Genomic DNA, 21,109 nt, shown 5'->3' with positions numbered 1-21,109 from the left:
CACACAAGGAAATTACTACTAAGCACCAAAGGCCAATAAACGAAATGCAATGCTGTCAAAGTTACAGGTTTACCAAAAACACAACATGCCTAGCCTCATGCCAGAGAGAGAGCAAGACTGAAGTGAGAAGCCATGCTTTAACAGGTGTGGGGTGATCCATGATTGGGTGGTGTGGATTGAGTGTTGGAGTCTGAAGCCATCCACCAATCGGTGCTGTATTGCAATAATGGAAGAATTGACCAATGGTGAAGGGAACAATGGCTGGAGGGAGGAAACAAACAAAATGGAGAACACACACACATGGAGACACACACTGGGGAATATATACATTGGGATGTAACAGAGACTATGTAGCTCCTGATTTGAAAGTATTTACATCTATGGGTTCTTGGTATATAAAATGTATTTACTATCTGTTCGAAGGTCATCAATTCTCCCTCCATATATAGGTTTTTAATTTTACTTAAGCCTCTTTCTGCCCATATTTTTAATCCTTTATCATTTCTTCCTGGTTTAAATTCTTCATTCCCCCAGATTGGTGTATATCCCGATAATCTATCTTTTTTATTGAAATATAAATGTGCTTTGTGCCAAATTCTTATTGTATTTTTAAGGAAAGGGTTTTTTGTATGTTTTATCAATAGTTTAGTCTGTTGTGAATACATATATGCATCTAGTGTGATCTTTGTCTCTTCTTTTTCTATCTCCATCCAAGCTGGTATCTCTGAATATCGAAAGTAGAACATTGCTGCCCTGAGCTGTGCTGCCCAGTAATAGAGCCTCATATCTGGAAGTCTAAGCCCTCTGTCGTATGGGAGGTAAAGGAGTGTCAGTCTCAACCTGTGTTTTTTATTGTTCCATATAAAACGTGTGAACATTTTCTTTAATCTACGAAAAAAGGTTTCTGGTAAGGGAATCGGGATTGAATGGAATAGGTACAGAAATGTAGGCAATATTGTCATTTTGATGATATTCACTCGACCTATCATTGATATTGGTAATTTACAGTACATTTATAGTTATTTTGTACTATGTCTTTAATATCCGGGGTTATCTTTATCCCTAAGTAAGTAAATCCATTGGGGGAGTTCGCAAACTGCGTGTGCACCGGAGCTTTTTCCCTTTCTCTCTTATTCAGTAACATAAGTGCACTTTTATTTTTATTTGTTTTATATCCTGACCCTTAGTTATTTAATTGGTCTTTCTTAACCGTGTCTGTTAGCCAATCATAGGGCCCCTCAAAAAGGCAATCATCATGTCAAAACATCATTCAACCGAACGGCAAAATGTCAAAACATCTGTACTGCTCTGGTGCGGAGACCTGATTTAAGTTCAAATGAAGGGCCCCCAAATCATTTCTTGACTAGGGCCCCCAAAAGTCTATGGACAGCTCTGATCAACAATTCATTGTCAAGTCACCATATTGCCCTGTAGGCTTCGTTTCCCCCCGTCATTATCCACAAATGGATTATAGAATGAAATATTTGAAATTGCAAAGACGTCAAGGAAGGATCTTATTAATATGATTGTGGAAGTACTCTAGAGACTACCAAAGACTAAACAAATAATGAGTCCTCTGCAATAGCACAAGAGCTGACACATAAAACAGTTGTGAAAAGCTGTGGTCTTGCATAGCATCGTGTGTCATACTGTGTGGAAATATTGAAGCATTGTCCAGGAACACACTCCTTCATACTGGGAAGATTACAAAATGAGTTTGCTGCATCATGCAGGAATTCAACCATCGACTGGTTAGTCAGACCGTTCTCCACACAGCCAGACTTCTCTCCACACTCATAACAATCGTTTCACTTTGTTTGAGTGCTGTCTGACTGTGATGGCACCATAAGAGAGGTCTAGCATAAGCCCTTGATGGGAATAAAGGTGGAAAAACATCCATTGATTGTGTGTTTCTTTAAAGGTGCTATAGATAAAGGATACATGCCTGCAAGATGTAAACAACAACATTCATTTTGGACCCGGAAAAGCAATATTTTTTATTATGCACCGTTCTAAAAGCTCTACGTATTACTCTACGTAAAATAGTTATCTATAACACCTTTAATAAATCACTGTAATCCAGAATGGCAGTCAAAACAAGGGGGTTCATGGGTGTCATCTTTTATGTTGGTAAGCATTTTTTGCCCACATGGGACACAGAGAAGGTTGTGCAAGCGAGATATGAGGAACACACTGTGGACGCAGCAAAGGGATGGAAGAAAAATAACAGAACGAGCTGAGCTGATAGTTCTTAACCAGCTCTGGGATGGAAGCATGAATTCCACAGGATTCCTACATCAAGGAACAGGGAGATTAAAATCGCTAACCATATTATGCCTCCGTAAGCGCAGGGAGTTTTCACTCCTTGTTTTGCTTGATCCAGCGGAATCAACGATCTGCCGTGTTTACCCCCCTTAGTTTTGTGCTGTTCGCTGAGGTGAGAAGTTACGCCCCCCAATCGATGTCGGTTGCACACCAAACAACTGCTTCCCGAACCGTCTGAGGGAGGTGGGGCCTGGCTGCTCTCAGGAACCCTGAAGCGTTTTGTTTGAAGTGAGACAAGAACCAAGAGAAATGAAGCAAATTGGGTTGTTGTTGTTTTTATTTTTTTTCAGTGTTGTTGAAATACTTAAATAACACCATAGTACCAACCATTTGGCACGAGTAGATGGAAGAAGACTGAAGGTTATGTTTGTTTACATATGTTATGTTTGTTCTCTGCTCCAGTGGCTGACCTTGTACAATCGGGAAACACAACCGCGCCGATGGAATACTATGAACATATTAACCTCTGATTCAGACCAAATCAAAGAAAACGTAGACACTTGCCCTCAAATGAACCAAAACATCTTTCTCAAAATACAGATTAGAAAGAATGCAGAAAGGCCTCCAACCCACAAAATATTCCAACCCGCAGAGTAGAATATTTTCACAATAAAAAGAGCACAATAGGAAATGCATTCTCTAAAGCCTTCCCGAAATCAACAAGGTCAAACTGTGTTGTGCACATTATGCTCGAAGGCTTTATCGACCACGTGTCCAAATGGACACAGGATGAAAGCAGAGGTCAGTCGGTCTGAACAGAGACCAACCCAAGACACTGTGTGCTCAGGCCTACACGGACTACAACGTATGACGACGTATATATCACGCCGGTTAGGGTAGCTGCACCTGTGTATACTGTATACTTTACTTACTCATAGTATATATTTAGATTCTAGTGTAATTGACCATATTTATTTTAACATATAATATAACTGATAGGACATACAGACCCTCCTCTGCACCTTTGATCACACTGCCTACTTGCTCATATGCGTACAGTATATTCAAAGTGAATTATATTGTTTACATTGCCTATTTGAACTTTTCTACTATACTATAATTATATTGCCTGTATTTATGTCTTCTACTATTACCCTGCCCATACCTGTACCTCAAATCCCCTCCTCCCCATGCTGCTATGATGCCTGAAGGGGATCAATATAGGAATATCTTGTCTTACAGTATCTTATCTTAAAGGTTTACCCATACCTGGTTATATTTGTATATTTTTAAAAACTCAAAACATTTTCTTCAGGTGAGAGGGATATGAACTGCTGCTACAGCAGTCCCCAGCCTGGTAACTACAGGAATCACTCACTGCCCGAATGGACGTATTTCTGCCTCACACAATAAATCCTTTGTTCCTCTGAGCCGATTGGTTCATGACGGCACACACCCCTCCCTCCCTGGGCACATTCTCTGTCTTCCGGAGCTCACTTCTGCATGCTCCCTGGCGATGCCAGCGTCCACCTTGAGATGGAGTGACTGCTTCGGCGTGGCGTGGTGTCGACGCTGCTTGAGGAATGAGGGGGGAAAGCCAGAGAGATTTGTGCTCCGGGCCACAGATGTTTCCCTATCATCCGTCTGAACTTTCGGGGGCAAAGTCGTGCCACACCATGTCTCTCTCTCCCCCCCACTGCCCTGTCTCTTTCCACTGTGTGCTATCCAGCAAAGCAGTAAATCCTGTTTCTTTTTTTTTTTAATCGTATTTGTGTTTCATTCAATGATGAAAGTGTGGTGTCTCCGCGTGACAGTGACACAAATTGTGGACCTTTTTGCCGCTATACAGCGCAATCTAACCTCGGCCCTGGAATAGTAGCATAGACCGGAGGGAAAGATGAATTCAGCTCCACTTGGAGGACGATGTAGTTCAGGGACGGTATTAAAGTGTGTGTTTCATTTCATTGTTGTTGCTTTGTCCTCTACGCGCAGCTGAATTCATCCTTCCCTATCGAGTCACAAATTGAAAAAAAGGAAGGCTCATATGTTCACAATAGGCTCTCATCTCAGTCACCTGTTACCCTGTACCCAGTGTGTGTGTGTGTGTGTGTGTGTGTGTGTGTGTGTGTGTGTGTGTGTGTGTGTGTGTGTGTGTGTGTGTGTGTGTGTGTGTGTGTGTGTGTGTGTGTGTGTGTGTGTGCGTGCGTGCGTGCGTGTGTGTGTGTGTGTGTGTGTGTGTGTGTGTGTGTGTGTGTGTGTGTGTGTGTGCGTGCGTGCGTGCGTGCGTGCGTGCGTGCGTGCGTGCATGTGTGTGTCATGTGGAATTATATGTCGTCGTCCCCCCAAACATACTATAGTCCCAGATTCCCTTGATTAATCCCCAATACCCAAATGTCCCGTCTTCCAGTCAATCCCTTTGTCTCCCCTGATCAGTCAGTCACCACTCTTTGTCTCTCACCTCCAACACCTAAACCATCCCGACTCCTAGCTCACAGTCCTGTCACCCCTCCTCCCTCCTTCACCCCTCTCCAGGCCTCCCCAACCCCAATCATCCTATCTCTTTCCTACCTGGTCACCTGGCCACACCCCCTGTATCTTGGTATAAAGGTCTACGACCACGTTAACATTATTCTAGGAGCTATATCGCGGATAATAAGTCATCTGCCGTAACTCTTGATTAACTTGTATTTCGATTAATCTGTTTGGGTTAATAAATCTGTATTAACCAAGTCTATTTGACTGAGTACATTCTTAGCTCCGGCGATTTTCCTCCACAGTCATCAGATCATTTAGGGTCTATCAGAATGTCCATGGTGAGTGGGTATGTTGTTGGGTGATGTAGTAGTGTTGAATACAGCAGTGTCTGTGTTGGCTAATCGCTCCTGTCCTCTACAGTCTGGTCCAGCTGCAGGGACCTTATTAGTGATAGAGCGGTTAATTGCCCGAATAATTGTAATTTTTTTTGCGAGAAAATGCTAGTTTTGTAGTTGCTAAAATCGTAATGTTAGCAAGTGCAAACCTGGCTAAACTGGCTAGCTAACATTGCGAACTTAATTTCAGCATCTTTGTGTCTCATTTGTTATTATAAAAGTATTAATTATTAATTGTTGCAAAAGAAAATTCACAAGTCATTTTATCGTCATTATATCGGTTATCGATCTGCCCTGCTCTCTAAATATCGCCATCGACATCTGCCATTGAAAAACCCATTATCGGTCGACCACTAGACCTTATAGAAACTACAGCCATGGTAGAGTGAGGGAGAGGATAGTGATGCTTTCTCTATATTAATCCCTTGAGCAATGTCAGGCAGAGGATGTGGCAGCCCCTCTGTGCCAGTGTAGAGCCTGTTCCAGAGGCTTTAGAGTGGAGGAAGAGCTATTCAGTTCTTAACCAAGACTGACAGTGAATGTTGTCTTAAAATACCATGTTAGCTCAAACCCCTTCACAGGCAGAAGCGGGGCAACTCAGGCAGAACGAGGATATTGAGCGGTTTAATTTGCTCACTTACAAGGCTGACCCACCGATATAGCCTCTACTAGGTTTAAGTTAAAGGTGCTATGTGGAGATTCGGCCACTAGATGTCGCACCAGAGTACCAGCATCTCGGACCAAAACCAAGCTTTGGCCACACCTCCACCGTCCATTTGCGTTCTGGGCAAAGTAATTATTTCTTGAGTATTTCGAGGAAGTATTTATAAGAAACAATTTTTCACCAAAAATCTTGTCAGAAACATATTTTAGTGAACCATTTAGGTGGAAAAATAGTTACTTACTTACAAGCAAGCCGTCATGTTTTCCTGCGACCAAGCGTGTACGAGCAGAGGTGTCAAGATTCTGATTAAACTGTCAAACTAAGCGTTGCATATCAAATATTAATCAAAATCCAGCAATTGCGTGTCTCTCATAAAATGTTGTCAGAAACATATTTTAAGTTGAAAAAGAGAAAGTTGACGAGCAAGCAAGTCGCCATTTTCTTTTTGAAAATGGGAAGCAGAGAAACAGGGGCCGACTAACAAGCAGCGCATTTATCCAATCAGGCGTGGGGGGAATGGGAAGTAGGGAGGGGATACACACACGCATATATGCAATACACAGGTTAACCTTTCATTGCCACACAACAGCAGGTCAACCCTTTCACTGCCACACAACAGCAGGTTAACCCTTTCACTGCCACATTACAGAAGGTTAACCCTTTATTATCACACTACCGACGGTATATTCGGTAGTGTGATAGTAAAGGGTTAACCTTCTGTAGTGTGGCAGTGAAAGTTAACACTGTCGCCTCACAGCTAGAAGGACCTGGGTTCGATTCCCGCTTGGGGACCAGGTACCCAGGTGGGATATCTCCTGGGCCTTTCTGTGTTCTGATCGGAAGGGTCTCCCCTCCCAATAAGATAAACCCAATGGAAAAACATGCAGAACAGATCGCTAACGCTGTCGCATCCCTGACGAAGACGGACAGGAGCACTTGGATTGTTCCCCGGGCGCGGCCCACTCCACAGCCCATGTCTGCTCCTGGCTGCCCTTGGGGGGAAGAACGACGGGATAGGAAAAGTGTAGAGAGATATTTCATCGGCGACTCAGTGCATTTGTGTGTGTGTGTGTGTGTGTTCCTGTCTCGCCCATCTCGGCATGTATGTGTGTTAATCTGCACAGCAATTAAATACTTCTTCTTAAGCAAATAGTCGGTCGCTGCTATATTAATGTTCAAAATATGTGACATGGGCACCTTTTAAGACGCACGCATCCCGATGGTGAAGACGTGGAAAAACACGAGAGTCTAAAAATAGAAAACAAATCACGACCTTCTGGAAACGGTTTTTGGCATGAAATTGACTATGAGGTTGGAAAGAGATGCATCAGGAAGTAAGGTGCGGCCAGTGTTGTGGAAATCCACTCCCATATGACGAGGGGGAGTTCATGCATGCTTGTTTACCGGTTTGCTTGAGAGGAGGTCCTCCAGGAGAACCACGTGCAGCAACGCAACCGACCGAGTCCGAGCCGACGCTCTTCTTTCCCCCGCTCTCTCTTCCTCCGACGTGCATATCAAAAGGCCAAGGTTTTTTCTCGGAGGAGGAAGAGAAGCAACAGTAAATCGTACAGACGGCTGCCCGCGTCAGAAAGCATGACGTGTTGAAGTCATGTTTCTGGTTTCTTCTCTGTCTTTCTTTATTTTTTTTGTACTTTAATTTTTTCTTCTATTCTTAAAGATTTACATAATTACATCACTAATCCCAATGAAAAGAATGGAGGAGGAGACAGAGGGACGTCTTAACACTTTGAGCGCCACTCACGGCTAATCTCTGGTTTACGATTGTGACGTTGAAAGCCACGTCACGGCTTTTCTCGGATTTTTTTTTATTTTTTTTTTTGCGATCTGAAATCATATTGCATCACGCGAGCCTACCGTTGGAGATCCAGGGGCCGCCGGCGATCAGATGTGGAAAAAAGCGCCCCCTATCGTCTCCCAGATGGTAAATCACCCTTTTGGAATGGACTCAATGAAAATGGATGGGGGAAAAAAATATTCTAGTCCACATTTTCCAGTCCACTGATGCAGCCGGAGTTACCAGAGTTCTTTCTGGAGCCTCTGAGCCGCGGCGAGCATGGGTTATACTGTACACACGTTGGATCAATATACTTATCGATTTTTTTGAATGGTGATCAGGAATTGGAATATACCATTTGGATACCATCTGATGTCAGGTAAGGAATCTATGTTATCAGTGTTAGGATAATCAGACTCGTTTTCATGGAGATATAAGTATTTCCACTATATGTGATATGGCTGTTTCACTGTAAAAGCCATGAGGAAATAATAGCAGCGATTATCAGCGCACGGCACAAGCATGCGTGCGCACACATATACTATCGACCATCTAGCGTTTATTTGAAAACGATTCATAAATAGACCGACAAATGATAACGTTCTGGAATATTCCAGTAAAAGGCGATTATCAGGGAATGTGTTTGTTGTGAAGGATCAGATTAAACCGAATATATATATTTATTTATGGATATATATTTAATAGTATTTGTATATCGTTTGATATCCCCTGTATATTCCTTGTACATATACACTGAATATCCCTTTAGTCTACTAACAGCCCATAATAGTTTCATTCTACCATTGGACGAGAACCTGGCGCCAGCAGCCAAGTCCCTTGGTTCAAGTTCAATCGTGCCGACGAACATGTCGTTACAAGCCCGGTTCCGCGTAGGAATACGTCTGGCGAAATACGAATGGTACTATTTGTTCACAGCGCATATATATATGGCGCAAGTAAAGTAGAACTTTCTTTTAGTCCATTAGTCCTTTACCCTCCAACCTAGTAACAGACGTGAAGCCTCACCCACGACGCACGTGTGGTGCAGTATGGCCTACTTGGCCTCAGAATAGGCATTGAGACATCGTGTGGATTAATAGTTGAATTGTCATAGTTTGGCACTATACCGTCGAGTGGGACGTATTTCTATTAAGTTAATAATAGTCTATTATGTATGGTGCATCGTTCGGTTAGAGTTATAAAGTGAGCAGTACCCCCATCGTTCCTGACGTTATCTGGAGTCTTAACCAGGCTGGGCAGACCACGTGGGGTGCTTGCATCCGAGGAGCTCCGGGCCAGGACGAGTGGACCTGTACATTGGATTACTTTACCCGGACGACGACGAGCCCTACACGGCTTGGATTATCTACATGCTTTGGGTGCTTTGATTATTCCATGGATAACGGCCAACACTGCTGAGTGTTGGAACTACCCCCCCGAGAGGAGTCCAGGTGAGACGGCGCTCTACCCGAGTGAGGTCGCCTCACGTCTCTTCGTTGTGGACCGGCAGCTACTGTCCACCAGAGGGCCCAGCTGTATTCATCTGTGGACCGAGGTTCTGTGGGCACCGTGTTCAGCACTCTGAATTCTCCCAAGAAATCGTCGGCCAGATGGGATACCGCCAGCGGCTCTCCTAACCCCCCCCCCCTACTGACTTACAACCAGCGGGACCCCCCCTTTAGTGTATCCAGCTATAATCATTTAAGTACCATCGCTATAGTTCCCTAAAGAACCAGGTTGTATACTTGCTCCCTGCGTAACCAGAGATTGGACATTCAATGTTGATTTACCTACGAATACTCATTTGCCTTACAAGTGCATTTCAAATCATAAATGTCATTAAGTGAACGTTGTATATACCCTTTGCTATATAAAATATTCGATTTATACATTTGTGTGGACTTCGTTTCATCAGGTGGGAAAGTGTTCATCATATCTATATCATGTACTGGATGGCCAGAAGTTAAAGTACAAGCGGTAGTGGTTTAATAATACCATACTTATCAATACAGTCAGGGAATTGTACCCCTCAGTTACAATTGGTCCTTCGAGCCGGAGGGTAACTAGTGTAATATTAATATAGTGTTATTAATATTGAAATGGCCTATGATGAACACTCCACGAAACGGTCCTCCTAACGTAGAACGCCCGCAGCGCAGACGACAGCCACCTCAGTACTTAGAGGATTACGCTGTCAGTCAACTACCTAGCCTTCGACAAACGGTAAACGCGGTAAAAGTAGAAAGTAAAATTATGTCTGACCTTAACGACCAGGTTTCCCCGACCACAGAGGCCCTAGTGGGTTCTAATGTAACTGACCAAGCTCACGGTGGGGACCAGGAGGGAGCTGACATGCCTTTACCCCCCGCCAATACCGAAGAAGTAGTCCCCGACCAGCCCCGGGAGGAAGACAACCCTACAGAGAGAGAACTCTGCACGGAAGAAGAGGAGGAGAGCGCCGAGAAAATAGAGCTCCGGGACTCCCCAACGAGTACCGTCAGGAGCGGCTCACCTCTACAACCGTCTTCCCCCAGCGAAGCGGAGAGGATGCTATCACAGGCGTTCCTCGTCAGCCTGACAGCCTCTACCGAGCGCGATCGACTTCAGGGTGAACACGATCGACTTCGGGGTGAACGCGATCGACTCCAAGCACAGACGCTTAGCGAGCGCGAACAACTCCAGGCGCAGCAACGGAGCGAAGAAGAGCGCATACGCCTGGAGCTGAGACGCCTTCAGACGGAAGAGAATATGGCAAGAGACCGAGCAGACACCCAGCGTGCCGCTGCCGGTGCCCAAAGAGAAGCAGAGCGCGCCGCTGCCGAAGCCCAGCGTGTCGCTGCCGGTGCCCAAAGAGAAGCAGAGCGCGCCGCCGCCGAAGCCCAGCGCGCCGCTGACGGTGCCCAAAGAGAAGCAGAGCGCAACATCGATCTCATCCAGCGCGAAACCGAGCGCGACAGACTACAGGGCGAGCGCGACAGACTACAAGCCGAGCGCGACAAGTTACGGGCGCGGCTAATGGAGCGGCTGAGCCTCAGGGCAACACCCTCTCCCTCCGCCAGGGGTTCAAGGAACTCGTCGAGACAACAGTCAAGGGCAGCGTCTCCTAACCGAGCAAGCGACCCTGAACTTGACCAACAGACCAAGCCTATACCCCCCGCAGACCCCCTTCCCCGACCGGTCCAAGCGAGACCCAGCTACAAGGAAGGAGCGGCATGCACTGCGGAGAAGCTAAATAAACGACTACAGGATCTAGAGGACCTGATAGAAGAAGAAGAGGGAGAGGAGGAGAACCAAGCCCGACGACAGCACAGTACTCCACTGGACCAGGAGGTCCAGTACAGCCCAGGCTATACCCCCGCGGCGCTGCGCTACAGACCCCCGACTCTATTCACGGGTGAGCATGACGCACGACCAGCCCCGAGGAATAGCACCTGGACCAGCGGGCCATGGTACCCTGCCGGTACCAGCCCACCGAGAGGCGCAAGGGGAGACTCGCCTAGGAGGCCTCTCCCCCAACGCTCGCCGATGTATCAGCCATCCACGGCGTCATACATTGCCACACCGACCACCAGACGGAGTGTGTACAGAACACTCGCCAGACAATATGACCCGTTGGGATGTATTCTACCTTACACCACCAGGGCAAAGATGATTGTACGAGCACTATGGGACAAGGACCAGGGCTGGGACGACCCAATACCCGCACACCTTGCCTCCACATGGAGAGAGTGGGAGACGGAACTCCGCTCACTCCCAGGCGTCAATATACGCCGCAGCTACTTCCCACCCACAGTGAGGCCAGAGACATGCAAGATGGATCTACACGTCTTCAGTGACGCCTCCGAAGTAGCCTATGGATCGGTGGCCTACTTGCGTGCCCAAGAGAAGGGAGGAGAGATACACACTGCTTTCATCCTGGCTCGCTCAAGAATAGCCCCACGAAAGCAACAATCTATCCCGCGTCTAGAGCTCTGCGCAGCCCTAGCAGGAGCGCATCTAGCCACGTTAATCCAACGTGAACTCACCATTCCGGTGCACAGAACAATCTTGTGGTCAGATTCCACGACAGTACTCACATGGATCAAGTCTGATTCATGCAGATACAAAGTCTTCGTGGGAGTCAGAGTCACCGAGATTCAAGAGTTAACAGAAGCAGCGAGCTGGCGGTATGTGGACACCAAACACAACCCAGCTGACGTCATCACCCGGGGAATGTCCCTAGATGACCTCACCCGTCGCAACATCTACAGTGACGGACCAGAATTCCTCAAGCTCCCGGAAGAAGAGTGGCCTACGCCCACCCCACGGGAAGCAAGTAAAGAGGAGGCTGAGAACAAGAAACCTATGTTCTGTGGACTGAGCACAGTCGCCTCCACAGACCCCAACATAGATGACTGCATTACCCTACAGAGTGCGCAGCTAAAGACATTCCTGTGGCACCACCCAGAGATTCAGTCCACCACTGACATTTCAGCAGCTGACTACGAAGAAGCAGAACTTCTTCTACTACAACGAGCCCAGAGAGACTCGTTCCCTGATGAGCTAGACTGTCTACAGGGAGGAAAGCCCGTCCCATCAGACAGCAGACTGCTCCACCTGGCACCCGAGAGTGACGCCCATAATCTCATCAGAGTGGGTGGTCGTCTGCGGAGAGCCCCCGATCTACCGGATGACGTTAAGTACCCGATAGTCTTGAACAGCCGACACAAGGTCACAGAGCTGATCATAAAGAAATACGACGAGGATGTACACCACGCAGGAGCAGAGAGAGTCTTCGCGGAGATCAGACGTCGCTATTGGATACTTCAAGGAAGAGAAGCGGTGCGACGCTTCCAGCGAACCTGTCTAGACTGCCGAAAGTGGCGCGCGCAGCCCAGCATACCCCGGATGGCTGACCTACCTCCCTGTCGCCTCCGACTCGGCGACAAGCCATTCCACTCCACAGGCATGGACTGTTTTGGCCCGTTGTATATAAAGAGAGGAAGAGGAACCGAGAAGCGGTGGGGTATTGTATTCAAATGCATGACCACCAGAGCGATACATATCGAACTCCTTCCGACCATGAGCACAGACTCATTCCTTATGGCCTTCCGAAGATTCACATCACGGAAAGGAAAACCGTCTACATTGTTGTCTGATCACGGGACAAACTTCAAAGGCGGAGAAAGAGAGCTGAGAGAGAGCTTCCAAGCTATGGGCCCAGAACTTAAGACCCACCTCGCTCCATCCCAGATTGACTTCCAGTTTAATCCCCCGAACGCACCCCACTTCGGTGGAACCTGGGAACGAGAAGTACGTTCTATAAAGACAGCCCTGTACGCCGTGCTTGGGGCCCAGACTGTGGCGGAAGAAGTCCTAATGACAGTCCTCACGGAGATCGAGGGAGTATTGAACTCAAAGCCCCTCGGTTACGTCTCAAGTGATGTAGCAGATGTCGACCCAGTCACCCCCAACACACTCCTGATGGGGCGGCTGGACCCCGCGCTACCCCAGACAATGTACAGGCCTGAAGAAGCGAACGGCCGAAGAATGTGGAGGTACAGTCAAGTACTAGCTGACAAGTTTTGGAACAGCTTCCTACTCCACTACCTACCGTCTCTACAGACCCGCCAGAAGTGGGTAAAAGAGAGAGACAATTTGACAGAAGGAACAGTCGTCATGATTATCGACCAGTCACTACCCAGAGCTATGTGGCCGGCTGGCCGCGTAAGCAAAGTGATCACCGGTGCCGATGGCAAGGTCCGAGCAGCTGAAGTACTCGTCCAAGGGCGAACTTACACACGACCCGTGGCAAGGCTAATAGAACTGCCCAGACTCCCAGACACTATCGATGATGACCATGACCCCATGACTTTGTGAGTTGACTGACCCTTACAGCGGACCTTGAGTGGTAGACAGTGCGGTTAATCTGTCTCTGCTTAGCTAATTAGGTGGGACTAATTAGGGGGCGGCTGTTGTGAAGGATCAGATTAAACCGAATATATATATTTATTTATGGATATATATTTAATAGTATTTGTATATCGTTTGATATCCCCTGTATATTCCTTGTACATATATACTGAATATCCCTTTAGTCTACTAACAGCCCATAATAGTTTCATTCTACCATTGGACGAGAACCTGGCGCCAGCAGCCAAGCCCCTTGGTTCAAGTTCAATCGTGCCGACGAACATGTCGTTACAAGCCCGGTTACGCGTAGGAATACGTCTGGCGAAATACGAATGGTACTATTTGTTCACAGCGCATATATATATGGCGCAAGTAAAGTAGAACTTTCTTTTAGTCCATTAGTCCTTTACCCTCCAACCTAGTAACAGACGTGAAGCCTCACCCACGACGCACGTGTGGTGCAGTATGGCCTACTTGGCCTCAGAATAGGCATTGAGACATCGTGTGGATTAATAGTTGAATTGTCATAGTTTGGCACTATACCGTCGAGTGGGACGTATTTCTATTAAGTTAATAATAGTCTATTATGTATGGTGCATCGTTCGGTTAGAGTTATAAAGTGAGCAGTACCCCCATCGTTCCTGACGTTATCTGGAGTCTTAACCAGGCTGGGCAGACCACGTGGGGTGCTTGCATCCGAGGAGCTCCGGGCCAGGACGAGTGGACCTGTACATTGGATTACTTTACCCAGACGACGACGAGCCCTACACGGCTTGGATTATCTACATGCTTTGGGTGCTTTGATTATTCCATGGATAACGGCCAACACTGCTGAGTGTTGGAACTACCCCCCCGAGAGGAGTCCAGGTGAGACGGCGCTCTACCCGAGTGAGGTCGCCTCACGTCTCTTCGTTGTGGACCGGCAGCTACCGTCCACCAGAGGGCCCAGCTGTATTCATCTGTGGACCGAGGTTCTGTGGGCACCGTGTTCAGCACTCTGAATTCTCCCAAGAAATCGTCGGCCAGATGGGATACCGCCAGCGGCTCTCCTAACCCCCCCCCCCCCCTACTGACTTACAACCAGCGGGACCCCCCCTTTAGTGTATCCAGCTATAATCATTTAAGTACCATCGCTATAGTTCCCTAAAGAACCAGGTTGTATACTTGCTCCCTGCGTAACCAGAGATTGGACATTCAATGTTGATTTACCTACGAATACTCATTTGCCTTACAAGTGCATTTCAAATCATAAATGTCATTAAGTGAACGTTGTATATACCCTTTGCTATATAAAATATTCGATTTATACATTTGTGTGGACTTCGTTTCATCAGGTGGGAAAGTGTTCATCATATCTATATCATGTACTGGATGGCCAGAAGTTAAAGTACAAGCGGTAGTGGTTTAATAATACCATACTTATCAATACAGTCAGGGAATTGTACCCCTCAGTTACAGTGTTGTTTTTTCTTCGAAACCGAGTGGTTTTCAAAATGCTATGAAAAGGAAATGAAGCGATAAAAACACAATCTGCTTCGCCAATGTTGACTGGAAAATGATTCTTTGATAAGCGATGGGCAGATTAGACACATAGCATAATTTAAAACATAGATTAGGCGATATTAACGTTACATGGGCCGTGGACCGTGGCATCAACAGGGTAAAAAGGAAAACACGGCCTGGCACTGAAAGTGTTAAGGGCAGAGTGTTATACATCATTGATTGAATGCATTTTTTTTCTTTTAAATTGTTTGGGTATGGTGCAGCTCAATCATCTTGGAGCACATTTAATTAAGGGTCCCAGATCTTTCGAAGAATTGCCTGTCTACAGTTTAATTTAGTTCTGATAAATAAAAAAAAAGCCATCGTCTGTCATTTTACCATCAACATGTCATGTTTCTAGAAACTTTCTAAAAAGAAATTACTTTATATTTCTGTTCTGTTAAACATTTGACCCAAAGCTTAAATTAAGCGCAATACACACTAATGTACCATATTGTACTGGCCATCTGTTTAATAACTTTTCTTTTTTTTTTGCTTTCCGCAGGCACCAAGGAAGTGAACGCAACGGGGAAATCATTTACAGTGCGGAGTAGCCTGCAGTTCCACGTGGACAGAAGGGATGATGGGGTGGCCTACACCTGCAGCGTGGAACATGTGTCCCTCCCCAACCCCTACCAGACCACCGAGGTCCTTGAAGTCCACTGTGAGTATCGACTGTGTTGTTGGGGACAGACCAAGGAACCAGAGGAAAGTAACTGGCAGGGCATTTGTTTTTCACAGACGGGCCGACAATCAAAGTAGATTTTTTAATACTTAGTAGACTTTTTAATGCAACAACGGATTTGTCTTACATTTCCTATACAAACAGATAAGTCAGTTATTAGTGCAAAAGAAAACAAACTAAAACAGTGACATCATGACCCATGGACAGTACTATCAAACACATCAAATAGCAGCAACATGCATCACCAGAGACATTATTTTCAGCACCATGGACAGTACGCTTGCAGCAAAGGGAACATTGTATTCAAGTCTCTCATGAACAGCTCTTTTTTTTCTGCTGTTGTTCTATACTATATACACGATTATGAATACATTTCCTACCTCATATAACCTTTTGCAAAGGCAACATCACACAATTAATATATGTTGTTTATATTCAGTTTTATGTTGCTCTAGTCCACAAGGTGAATACATTTTCTACCTCATAGCCTTTTGCAAAGACCATTGTTGCCATTTTATTTGTCCTCGCAGTACATCACACAACAACTAATATGTTGTTTATATTCACAGCTTTCTGTTGTTCTATAGTCTACAATATGATGAATACATTTCCTACCTCGTATAACCTTTTGCAAAGTACATTTTTCGCCGTTTCTCTTGCAAAGAGATGTGGTGGGGGGCGACAGTGGTTCAGGAGATAGAGCGGCCGTCTAGAAATCAGAGGTTCCCGGTTTGATTCCGGCACCTCCCGGCAGAGTGTCGAAGTGTCCTTGAGCGAGTACTGTCCTTGAGCGAGTACAAGTTGCACTGTACTTGTGCTGTGTAACGACTAGGGCTGACCCCTATTAGTCTATTAGTCGACTAATCGGTCGAAAGGAGCCGTAGTCAACTGGCCAACCTCTTAGTCGAATATATATAAAAAATAAATAAAGAATTATTATAATATAATTTTTTTAATTTTTTTGTATCATTCTTTCCAAAAGAAAAGAGGCCTAGAAGCGTGGCTAACGCTAATGGCACGCATACCAGAGGCTAACTGCCTACGAAAACAGGCACAGAGGCACTGAAAGAGGATTTCACCCATCTAATGAACACACTATACAAATATCAAGATGTATCCATCAGTGGACCAATTGCATGATTTTGCAGAGGACAAGAAGCCTTCAGTCGACTCCTTCAGACATTAAGCACCCCCCACAGCCCAAATGGATTGATAATTTGTTTTTATTTTTTTTAATCTAATTATTATTTTTTTGAATATTATATATATTTTTTCTTTCCGACCAATAGTCGACTAACGGCAAATTTTGGCCAATCATAGTCGACCATCCAAATCCTTAGTCGGGGACAGCCCTAGTAACGACAATACATTTTAATCTAATCGGATCTAATCCATAAAACCGCTGCTAGCAGACATAGCTGTGGCAGCTGCTGAGTAAACAGGTGTGCTTGTTTCTTCTTGTTTAACCATTTTCCACACAGAATATGATTGCTGATTTAGGCTAATCGCTTGAACCGAGCCAGATGCTGGCTGAAATGAGAGCAGCATCATACGAACGTTAAAGAAACTACAACACTTGAGAGGTTGACGTCACCAGTCTAGCAGATCACCAAGCAGAGGGTGGATTTAGATGGTATTATTATCAGAAAAGGAGCCAATTCTTTAATACAGACAATGAAAACACAATATTCCATATTTATCCTGGCAGGGCCAAATACATACAACTGAGAGATCAAATGTAGTCTATTTAGAATGTTTTTATTATTATTATTATTATTATTATTATTATTATTATTATTATTATTATTATTATTATTATTATTATTATTATTATTATTATTATTATTATTATTATTATTATTATTATTATTATTGTCAAGTCGAAACAGCCTATCCATTCCTAGTACCACAAACACATCACAAAACTGGACTAGGGATTAGACTAGTATTGAGTCAAGACAAATTGATTTGTATAGCTCAATATTACAAGTTGTTTGACTGACGGGCTTGGGATTACATTTAGGGTTAAGGGTTTAGGTTTAGCTTTGTTTAGGATTAGGTTTCAAGTATCAGAATAAGACACAGACAGAATAAGGATTTGGAATAGAACAAAGAGCTGTCCACTGGATTAAGAGCTAACTATTGCAGAACTGTGTCGGAGTAAAAATCCTTTTACATGCAATACTGTTACAGTTGTGTCTTTGTACTGTTTGTCTTCTCCGCAGATGCTCCTCACCTGGAGATCACACATTCATCCATCATCCCGCAGGAGGGGCAGTACTTCAAACTAGAGTGCGTGTCCATAGGCAACCCAATGTAAGTTTGAGACATTTGTCACGTTCATTTTGATATAGATCAACTGCTAGTTTTGGATAAGTGACGACCAACGTTATGAAGGAGAGAGATATTTATGGCTCATATTAGGGGCAGAGGGGAAGAGGCTGTCATCCCACTCCACCGGTTGTACAATAGCCTGTATACAAATCAGTAACCACGATCACCAAAATGCACACTATTTCGTCATCATTCCTCCACGGTATGAATAGGTAGGCTAGCATTCATTGGTCGTTGCAGGAATTACATATAGATGTATAATATTATAATGTTATGTATTATATTATTCATAACATCTATAATGAGCAAGTAAGTAGTGTAATCAAAGGTGCAAATGATATTGTTTACACTGCATATCTTTATCTTTACTATAGTTTTATTTCCTATTATTTATGTCTTCTACTATTACCATGCCTGTACCTGTAACTCCCCTCCCCCCTCCCCCATGCTGCTGTGCTGCCCGAATTTCCCCAAGGGGATCAATAAAGGAATATCTTACCTTATCTTATCGTATCTAATATTATGTAGATCGAATTCAAATATATATTTGACCACGTCCATTAATATAATAAAATCATATCACTAGACAGAATGATATGATTTATACATTGGCTAGAACAGTGGTTCCCAAAGTCGGGGTCGCGACCCAAAGGTGGGCCGCGAGCAGCCACGGGAGGGCCACGAGATGATTTAAAAAAAAAAAAAAAAAAAAAATTGTCAGGCCACTGAACTTAGAAGCAGGCCAGGACAGTGTTTCTAGTTGTATTCTAAAATTCTATTCTATTGTATTCTAAAATGTGACTATATGGTTTTATATTAACTTAATAAATAAACAAAAACTAAAAGATCTAATTATTTCAACGAACATTTCAAACTAAATAACAGATTATGCACATAAAACGCTGAAAACAATTAACCGAAGCAACAATAGTATTTTAATGAGGCTATTATTATTATCATTATTATTTTGCAACAAGTTAGCCCTTTCATAAATAGCACATATAAATGAATAACTACCTTGAACTAACTTAATAGGATTGAAGTGATATTTGGCTTAAAAAATCGGTCGCCTGGCAAAAAAAGAAATAAAAAAAGCCTGACGATGTGCATTGGGCCGCGGCTCTCTGACGCCTTATTTTCTGGGTCCCGGCCTGAAAAGTTTGGGAACCCCTGGGCTAGAAGATGCCATACTCTACCTCTGTCCTCTCTCTGCTATACTTCCAAACAAATAGCGCCCCCTGTGGGCACCATGTCACTGCAGCAGCTAACAACTAGTTGTCCAGTGCCTCCAGCAGGTCGTCACTCCCCTCTGGATGAGTTTGACAGGCAGTGTGGTAGTCGAGTCACCAAATCTCAAGTCTGAGTCGGGTCTCAAGTCCCCAGTGTTCGAGTCCAAGTCCGAGTCACCAAAGAAGAGGCAGAGTTGAGTCCGAGTCCAGTCCCCATTACCCGAGTCCGAGTCCGAGTCCAAGTCATCAAGGTTGAGTCCACTCCACTCTGGCAGTCAAAGAGCTGACATACAAATAAAAAAACGTCTACATTAAACATAAATGACACAGCGGTCACCATTTCAAAGGGAGTTTATTTACTTTTACTACAATAGCCAAACAAATGCACTAGCCCCATCAATATCTTATGCCAAATGATTAAGGCCTATTATAAAAATATATATAAAAAATAAATAACTGTATTTATCAATGAACAAGTCTGAGTCCTCGTCTGCACCTTCCGTGTCCGAATGCAGTCATCATGATCGAGTCCAAGTCCAAGTCCGAGTCATCAGTGCTCAAGTCCAAGTCGAGTCACGAGTTCTGAAAATCACGTCGTGTTTTTGCCTTTACCAGACCTGAGCCGGTGCTGTGGTCCAAAGATGGAGGCGAGCTGCCGGACATTGAGCGTATGATCGTGGAGGGCAGGGAACTGACCATCACCACTCTGAACAAAACGGACAACGGCACATACCGCTGTGAGGCCAGTAACCACCTCGGGACCAGCCAGGCCGAATATATACTGTTCGTATACGGTGAGTATCTCACTTACCGCTCGAGCCTTATTTTACGGTTGATCCGTTTCCCCGTGCAATTCCACATGCAGGAACAGACAGACTTTGACTGATGCTCGTCGCACCCTGTGTGCTCACCCAGGCATTGGCAACTTACCGGTAGGTGGTGGTGAGGGGCCAGAAAATGATGTAGTCACAGCAAGGGGCCCGGGTGGGGGGGGGGGGGGTGTGTGTGTGTGTGTGTGTGTGTGTGTGTGTGTGTGTGTGTGTGTGTGTGTGTGTGTGTGTGTGTGTGTGTGTGTGTGTGTGTGTGTGTGTGTGTGTGTGTGTGTGTGTGTGTGTGTGTGTGTGTGTGTGTGTGTGTGTGTGTGTGTGTGTGTGTGTGTGTGTGTGTGTGTGTGTGTGTGTGTGTGTGTGTGTGTGTGTGTGTGTGTGTGTGTGTGTGTGTGTGCACACTCCACTCACATGAACCTTGCATAATAACTACATATTGTGGGACAATAGGGTTCCAGAATATCTTAAGACTCCAGCCTGTTCTGTTTTACATTGTGGATTTCAAATAGACTAATATCCACAATGAGAGGGTTGAATGAATCTATAAATATATACCTGCTTTATGTATTTCTTTCCTTTTTTTAATGCAGATTTCTTTATGACAGGATACTCGTACTCAAATCTTTGCGTAGCTTTTCAGCGCCGTTATGTACAGTGCCTACTGCAGATTTTTTTTTACTGATATAAGGGTGAGGTATTGTAGTTGTATAGACTTCAGATAATGTTCGTTGAATCGGCAGTCTGGTACTAATCCTTTGTGACAAGTTGCATCTTAAGAATTTAATCGTCTGCATAGACGACAACATAACACTGAAACGAGGTGAAATCGTCTGCATAGACGACAACATAACACTGAAACGAGGTGAAATCGTCTTCATAGACGACAACATAACACTGAAACGAGGTGAAATCGTCTTCATAGACGACAACATAACACTGAAACGAGGTGAAATCGTCTTCATAGACGACAACATAACACTGAAACGAGGTGAAATCATCTTCATAG

General features: G+C 44.8%; 1 protein-coding gene across 1 annotated transcript in view; it reads left to right on the top strand.

Moving 5' to 3' along the window:
• cadm2b (cell adhesion molecule 2b) overlaps positions 1-21,109 on the top strand; it is a gene marked incomplete at both ends in the record, with an annotated part of 425,499 nt that overhangs the window by 385,702 nt on the left and 18,688 nt on the right. Inside the window, 3 exons of the mRNA XM_084328310.1 lie at positions 15,534-15,692; positions 17,939-18,029; positions 19,892-20,070. Of these exons, the coding sequence (XP_084184436.1) occupies positions 15,534-15,692; positions 17,939-18,029; positions 19,892-20,070 (429 nt within the window). The remainder of the gene's footprint in view (positions 1-15,533; positions 15,693-17,938; positions 18,030-19,891; positions 20,071-21,109) is intronic.

This window comes from Notolepis coatsorum (genome assembly GCF_963971535.1).
Source record: "Notolepis coatsorum genome assembly, chromosome: 1".
Classification (NCBI taxonomy): domain Eukaryota; kingdom Metazoa; phylum Chordata; class Actinopteri; order Aulopiformes; family Paralepididae; genus Notolepis; species Notolepis coatsorum.
Note: the sequence above shows the minus strand (reverse complement) of the source record. Positions and strands in the feature narration are given on the sequence as shown.